This window comes from Triticum urartu, unplaced genomic scaffold (genome assembly GCF_003073215.2).
Source record: "Triticum urartu cultivar G1812 unplaced genomic scaffold, Tu2.1 TuUngrouped_contig_4765, whole genome shotgun sequence".
NCBI lineage: Eukaryota > Viridiplantae > Streptophyta > Magnoliopsida > Poales > Poaceae > Triticum > Triticum urartu.
Window position 1 is genome coordinate 1 of NW_024115381.1, and position 8,167 is coordinate 8,167.

An 8,167-nucleotide genomic window follows, 5' to 3' on the forward strand; every position below is an offset into this window, starting at 1 on the left:
CCGGCGCCTCAGCACGGGAGATCCTCTCCCCCCTCGTTACACCCGCAGGTGGCGGCGGTGGCCTTGACGGTGGCCGAGATGCGCCTCCTTGAGCGTTCCAATGGAGACAGGTGTGCAAATCTCCCCGAATGGCGTCACGCTCCTCGTGTCAGGGATCGGTGTGGCGATTGAAGTTGGAGAGAAGGAGCAGCGGCGGGGAACCCTAGAGAGTTGGAGAAGATTAGGGGATGAGGCGTGTATTTTTTCTTCTGTCTTTTTTCACGGCAGCGTGGGTGGGAGGGGATGAACCAATAAAAAAACAGACGGGCGGATGAAGCTTTGGAGCAGAACGCGGTCCTTTGGCAGGAAAAGGAACCTTGCGTTCTTTTTAAATATAGTAGAGAAGTACAGATTTTGCAGTGATGTACAAAAGAAACGAATGAACTTGATATTTTTGTGCAGAAGCACAAACGGACATATTTTTGCCCTAAGTTTGGAGGTTAAATTTCTTACAAAAACGTACATTTACAAAATATTACAGAAATTAATATAATTTGTACGCATGTTGTTTATTTCTTTTAGTTCAAACTTTCAATTTCAAACTCACTCGTGTCCATCTCAGAAAAGGGACTACAAACCTAATGCTGATTCATATGAACATGGGGAAGAATTAATGTGTTCAATGATAGTCCTATGAGTACAAGAGAAGAAATCATTACCTTCTGTAACTTGAAGCAGGTAATTCCTTTCAGTCATCATCTATCCACTGAGAGGCAATCAAGGTGTTGTCATTGTCAACCAAAGTTAGGCTGTGTAAGCAGGTACAAGTCAATGCTTATGCATAACGTGTTATTATTTTTCCATTGTCAAGGGAAGGAATAAAAGATGTCCTGCTTGAGAACAAGATTATTTGCTTCACATGTTCTAATTTCAGAATACTATTGGGTGCTATACCAAGAAAAAAAATTAGGTAGAGTGTTTTCAGCTACACATTAGCATGAATAAACAATCATGATGCAGTGCACAGCACAAAATTTGTTACAAATCATGTACGCAGTACTATCTATCACTGTCGATTTATAAAAGGAACTCCATGTAACTATGGCAGGCAAATAAAAAACTAATTAATTGGGTAAAAGTGTATATTTTACCAATTATGAACCTTCAAGGCAATCTGGTGCTTCTGTTGGGCACCCCCCACATGCCACAAGGTAGCAGCTTGATGAGCAACTATACATTACCATAAATAAACTTTAAGCGCAACCTGCTGCTGTTGGATAGCTGTCCAAGATAAGAGATGAATGGACTCGGTTGATGTTCCTGCTAGATGAGAAAGCTATCTAGCCAATAGCAAGGCGAGGGCCTCTGTGGTCTCTCTAGTTCCCTTTCATGCTTGGATGGGTCTGTTCAGAAAACAGTCTTCCTTATGGTTCCTTAATCAAACATCATTCACTGGAAGTAGCTTCTTTCTGGCACCAAGGTCTGGTTATCCTATTAACTAATGCATTGTACAAACAATCATTCTGTGTCAAAACACTTGATATTTCAGCAGGCAGTTCTGTAGCCTTGTCCAATGGATCCACTTGAGAAAACCCTGTAACTAGTGTATTGTAAGTAACGTTGTCAGGAACAATTCCTGAGCTCAGCATCTCATCAAAAAGCTTGGAGGCTTCTTCATTATTACCAGATTTACAATAGGCATACATCAGAGTGGTATAAGTAAACTTATTTGGAGGTATACCCCTGGACCGCATTTGCTCCAAGTAATTCATAGCTTCATCCATTTTTCCTATTTTGCAAAAACCATGTATCATAATTGTGTAGCCAATTACTCCCACCTCAATGCTGTTTTCTCTGCTTTGTTCAAACATGGTCTTCGCCTCGTCAACAAGATAAGCATGGAACATCCAGTGCATAAGACTGCAGTAAGTTACATTAGTTGGTCTTATGCCAGCAGACTTCATAGTGTTAAGGACATCAATTGCACCAGAAATGTTACCAACTCTACCATAACCACCAATAAGTGCATTATAGATTACTACATTTGGTTCTAATCCACAGGTCATCAGTTCAGTCAAATATTCATTTACTTTATGAATATCCTTTATTTTACAATATCCATTTATTATAGTGCCATATGACACTATATCTGGCCGAAGTCCCTCAATTTTCATCTGATCCACCAGGTGAATGGCCTCTTCCATTTTATCCAAAATGCAATAAGCATGTAGTATTGTATTAAACGTGAAAATATTAGGCTTCAACCCTCTTCTGAGCATGTCATCACGGAGTTTAATTGCTTCCTCTATTTTATTGCCTTTGCAGCAACCTAGTATCATTATGTTATAAGTGATGCTATCCAGTTCAAGCCCCTTATTAACCATGGTCCTTAGAACCTCAGTAGCTCCTTCCATGTCCTTCCCCTCACAAAGCCCATGAATCAATGCATTAGAAGTTGCAATATTGACAGATAAACCTTCCTTCAACATCTTCAACCAAATTCCAACTGCTTCTTGGTGTTTTTCGCCCTTGCAAAGCTGCTTCACACAAGCTGTCATGAGAGCATCATTTGGTCGCATACCTCTTATAATCATTTCGCTTATAAGCCTTACCACAGACTTCAAACTTCCAGTCCTTTGGAGAAGCCCTGCAACCACTGAATTAAACAAACCAAAATGAACTACCATCCCAGCCGATAACATCTCCTCCAATATCTGCTCAGCACGCTCCATCTCCCCTTCCTTGCATAGAGCTCTAGCAATCAAGTTGTAAGTCACTGCTGTTGACTTCATCTCCTTTGAGAGCATTTCATCAAACAACCTGATTGCTTCTGAGAAATGCCCCCTCCGACAATGGCAATCAATAAGCTCATTGTAAATGATCTCATTTGGGGTGATTCCTAACCCAGCCATGTCCTGCAACACTGCACCAACCTCCCCAAGGCGCTGACTTCTTGCAAGACCATTGATCAGAATGCCAAAGGTGACCACGCTCGGAGTCACCTTGCTCTCTTCCATCCTCTCCTTCAGCCGAAAAGCCTCGTCTACTCTTCCACTCTTGCAAAGTCCATCCATCAGCAGATTGTATGGCACTACACCAGCACATTGCTGCAGCCCAGCATGGACTAACTCTGCAAGCATCTTAAGACCGCCGTCCACCTTTCCAGCCCTGCAAAGGGCCTTGATCATAGAGGTATATGAGTATGCATTCGGAGTGACGTTCTGACGACCACGCATTTCAGCAAACACCTTGCAAGCGGCGTCAAGCTGGCCAGCACGCACAAGAGCTTCAAGGAGCATATTGCAGATCTTAACGGAGGGCGAAGCGCCCCGGGAAGAGAGCACATGGAAGGCGTCCGTGGCACCCCTGAGGGAACCACGTGCGGAGGAGTTGAGGAAGGTGCTGAGGAGTAAATCCGATGAGGGGGTGGAGGAGGCGTTGGCCACAGCCGCTGCGGCAGTGTGGAGGGGGTGGTGATGTAGGAGGCGCCTGATTAGGCGGCGAGCGGAGGGGAGTGTGGAGCGATCGGCCGCGAGGGAGGAACCTCAGCTGCGGCCACGGCGTCAGCAGAGGACGAGGAGAGCTGGCGGTGGCGGTGGCGGTGGTGGTGGCGGATGGCGAGGAGGAGAGGGTGCTGGGGTGGTGGTTTCATGGCGGATGGCCCATGAGAATGCAAGGCAGTGCAAAAAATGGATTAATGCGCAAATGCGCAGAAAAACTAAATCTTGAAAAATCATGTATTCAAAAACGTTCACAGATTCAAATTTTTATAAAACTGAAAAAGTTCATCGGTTTTCAAAAAAAGTTCATCGATTTTCAAAAAAGTTCATCAACTTTGAAAAAAATTCACCGATTTTCAAAAAAAGTTCAACGATTTTCCAAAAATGTTTATCGACTTTGAAAAAAGTTCACTAATTTTCAAAAAAAGTTCATTGAATTTGACGAAAAGCTCATCGAGATTGAAAAAAGTTCATCAACTTTGAGAAAATAGTTCATCAATTTGAAAAAAGGTTCATCACATTTGAAAAAAGTTCATCGAATTTGAGAAAAGTTCATCGAACTTGAAAAAAGTTCAGTGATTTTGCGAAAATTTGGTCACCTTTAAAAAAGTTCACTCATTTTAATAAGAAAGAGAAAAGAAACAAAGATAGAAAATGAAACAGGGAAAACAACTGCCTTTTCTGCGTTAATATATAAAGAAAATAAAAAGAACCACCATAGCACATGTGGTTATCTGGTTCAACTGGTTGTTGTGATTGGCTACCTAAACGAACGGGCGTGGTTCGAGTCGCGGCTGGAGCACCATTTTTTGGGAATTTTTAAGAAACAGGAAAGCAAGATGGGCCGGCCCGCTATAAAACCAAGTGTACAGGGGCCCTGTCCCAGGCGCCGAATAGGATTTGGCTTCGACGGGCACGGGACGGCTCCTTTCTTCTCGTCAAAAACTCGACTCTCTTTGCTCAGTCCCCTCGTCCGCTATTGGGCTGCCTGGGCTGTCTAGTTTTTTTTTTTTGTCTCAAAAAAAAACTAGACAAGCCCTCGTTGTCTCAAAAAAAAAAACTAGACAAGCCCTCAGAAAAATGTACTAACTCCCTATTATATGCACTCCATAAAATAAAAAACTGCAGCATGAGGAGAATTTAGTCTCCTGACAGCAAAACCTGAACGCATAAACAGTACTCCCTTCTTTTTTTTTTACTTTTTTTTGCAAAAAAAACCTTCATTTTTATTTACTCTGCATATTTGGTTTGTATCAATTCAAACTTTGATCAAGTTTATACAAAATTATTAACATCCGCAATACCAAGTCAATACCACTAGAATCAACATTGAATATATTTTCACATCACGTATATTTGTTATTGTGAAACTTTATATTATCTATCTATTATATATAATTAAAACAAGAGGCGAATAAGCGATTATGTTCGTCAACATATGCTAATATTTTTTGCACTGTTTGATTAGAAAAAGGAAAAGTAGTGGTTGTACCCATGTTTGGTGGCTGCACCCCTTATCCACACCATTGAGTTGCTATGAGATTCGCCTTATCCTAGGATCGGCTTTGTAAGACTGTCACTTCATCATCTTGTATTGTTCGACCATGTACTTGGTTCGGTTGTTGCTTTATACTATATAATAAAGCGGGACAAAAGCATGTTTTCTAGAAGATGATGGTGGACTCGTGAATGTGCTGCATGGCTGCTAGCAGGTTTGGTTCTTCTACCAAGACGAAACTAAATTGGAGAGAAGTGAGAACATCATTGGCCGCATTGAGATGTGTTGCATGGCTAGTAGGTTTCGTTCTTCTACCAAGGCGAAACTAAATTGGTTCTTTTAACTTAGCTATGCTTGCAAAGCAGTCCTGGAGGCTACTCTCAAATCCGGATTCTCTTTGTGCGCAAGTTCTGAAAGCAAAGTATTTTCCGAACTATTCTTTTATTAGAGCAGGTCCGAAGAAAGGATCTTCCTTTACGTGGCAGAGTATTGCAAAAAAAGTTCATCGATTTTCAAAAAAGTTCATCAACTTTGAAAAAAATTCACCGATTTTCAAAAAAAGTTCAACGATTTTCCAAAAATGTTTATCGACTTTGAAAAAAGTTCACTAATTTTCAAAAAAAGTTCATCGAATTTGACGAAAAGTTCACCAAGATTGAAAAAAGTTCATCAACTTTGAGAAAAAAGTTCATCAATTTGAAAAAAGGTTCATCACATTTGAGAAAAGTTCATCGAATTTGAGAAAAGTTCATCGAACTTGAAAAAAGTTCACCGATTTTGCGAAAATTTGGTCACCTTTAAAAAAGTTCACTCATTTTAATAAGAAAGAGAAAAGAAACAAAGATAGAAAATGAAACAGGGAAAACAACTGCCTTTTCTGCGTTAATATATAAAGAAAATAAAAAGAACCACCATAGTTCAATGATTTTCCAAAAAATTTCATCGACTTTGAAAAAAGTTCACTAATTTTCAAAAAAAGTTCATCGAATTTGACGAAAAGTTCATCAACTTTGAGAAAATAGTTCATCAATTTGAAAAAAGGTTCATCACATTTGAAAAAAGTTCATCGAATTTGAGAAAAGTTCATCGAACTTGAACTGTACCAGGCGCCGAATAGGATTTGGCTTCGACGGGCACGGGACGGCTCCTTTCTTCTCGTCAAAAACTCGACTCTCTTTGCTCAGTCCCCTCGTCCGCTATTGGGCTGCCTGGGCTGTCTAGTTTTTTTTTTTTGTCTCAAAAAAAAACTAGACAAGCCCTCGTTGTCTCAAAAAAAAAAACTAGACAAGCCCTCAGAAAAATGTACTAACTCCCTATTATATGCACTCCATAAAATAAAAAACTGCAGCATGAGGAGAATTTAGTCTCCTGACAGCAAAACCTGAACGCATAAACAGTACTCCCTTCTTTTTTTTTTACTTTTTTTTGCAAAAAAAACCTTCATTTTTATTTACTCTGCATATTTGGTTTGTATCAATTCAAACTTTGATCAAGTTTATACAAAATTATTAACATCCGCAATACCAAGTCAATACCACTAGAATCAACATTGAATATATTTTCACATCACGTATATTTGTTATTGTGAAACTTTATATTATCTATCTATTATATATAATTAAAACAAGAGGCGAATAAGCGATTATGTTCGTCAACATATGCTAATATTTTTTGCACTGTTTGATTAGAAAAAGGAAAAGTAGTGGTTGTACCCATGTTTGGTGGCTGCACCCCTTATCCACACCATTGAGTTGCTATGAGATTCGCCTTATCCTAGGATCGGCTTTGTAAGACTGTCACTTCATCATCTTGTATTGTTCGACCATGTACTTGGTTCGGTTGTTGCTTTATACTATATAATAAAGCGGGACAAAAGCATGTTTTCTAGAAGATGATGGTGGACTCGTGAATGTGCTGCATGGCTGCTAGCAGGTTTGGTTCTTCTACCAAGACGAAACTAAATTGGAGAGAAGTGAGAACATCATTGGCCGCATTGAGATGTGTTGCATGGCTAGTAGGTTTCGTTCTTCTACCAAGGCGAAACTAAATTGGTTCTTTTAACTTAGCTATGCTTGCAAAGCAGTCCTGGAGGCTACTCTCAAATCCGGATTCTCTTTGTGCGCAAGTTCTGAAAGCAAAGTATTTTCCGAACTATTCTTTTATTAGAGCAGGTCCGAAGAAAGGATCTTCCTTTACGTGGCAGAGTATTGTGGCAGGTTTAAGCACTTTTCGAAGAGGGCATATTTGGTGTGTCGGTACGGGTGAAATGATTAACATTTGGGAAGACCATTGGGTTCCTGGTAGTCCTCGTATGATCCAAACACCAAGAGGGAACACTTTGCTGCAAACTGTTAATGAATTAATAGATCCTACTACAGGAACTTGGGATGAGGTTCTTTTGAGAGAGATTCTCTCTCCAATTGATGTGCACATAATTCTTAGTATCCCTCAAAGTGCACACCTTGATGAGGACTTCATAGCATGGCACTTCACAAAATCATATATTTTTTCAGTGCGTACGGCATACTACATAGAATGGGATCATTCACATAGACACAGACTCATTCGGGCAGATGGCCAAGGACCGTCTGAGCGTAACCCAGTGTGGGAAATCCTTTGGAAATTGCAAGTGCCGAGTAAAGTGAAGATTTTTGGCTGGAAAGCCTTACATGGTATGGTCCCAGGATTGGCAATTCTTGCGAACAGACATATCCCAACGACTTCTCAGTGTCCTGTTTGTGAGTGTGGTGCAGAAGATATCAAACATCTTATGTTTACGTGTAGTCGAGCAAGGGAAGTATGGCATACTTTGGGACTGCTAGACTACATTGATGAATTTACACCTGTAGATAGGTCAGGTTCTATTGTTCTGGAAGAGATGCTTCGACAGCCCAAAACCACATCGCCGGTAATTGATAATGTTGGTCTGAAGGAATTAATTCTTGTGGGAGCATGGTATATATGGTGGCAGAGGAGGGAATTCGTCAAGGGAGAACGTGTGGCTGATCCTACACGCATAGCCTTCTCTATCCATGCTCTGACATGCAATTTTGTCGCAGCGCACTGTAAGTCTGAACGACTGAACCTCGCCAAGTTATGTGGACAAAGCCATCCAGGAACACATATAAACTCAATGTTGATGCTTCATTCTCAGAAAATGGTACTGGTGGTGCAGGTGCTGTGTTAAGGA

At 40.6% G+C, this 8,167-nt stretch overlaps 1 protein-coding gene across 1 annotated transcript; it reads right to left on the minus strand.

The window, feature by feature from the left end:
- Positions 1-33: 33 nt before the first annotated feature.
- On the minus strand, positions 34-3,631 carry LOC125528282 (pentatricopeptide repeat-containing protein At4g19440, chloroplastic-like). Its single transcript, XM_048692772.1, has 4 exons — positions 3,568-3,631; positions 1,131-3,523; positions 699-788; positions 34-202 (listed from the first exon to the last, which is right to left on the minus strand). Exons 1-2 carry the CDS (start codon positions 3,629-3,631, stop codon positions 1,425-1,427), a joined length of 2,163 nt encoding a protein of 720 aa, XP_048548729.1. The 3' UTR covers positions 34-202; positions 699-788; positions 1,131-1,424.
- Positions 3,632-8,167: the final 4,536 nt, after the last annotated feature.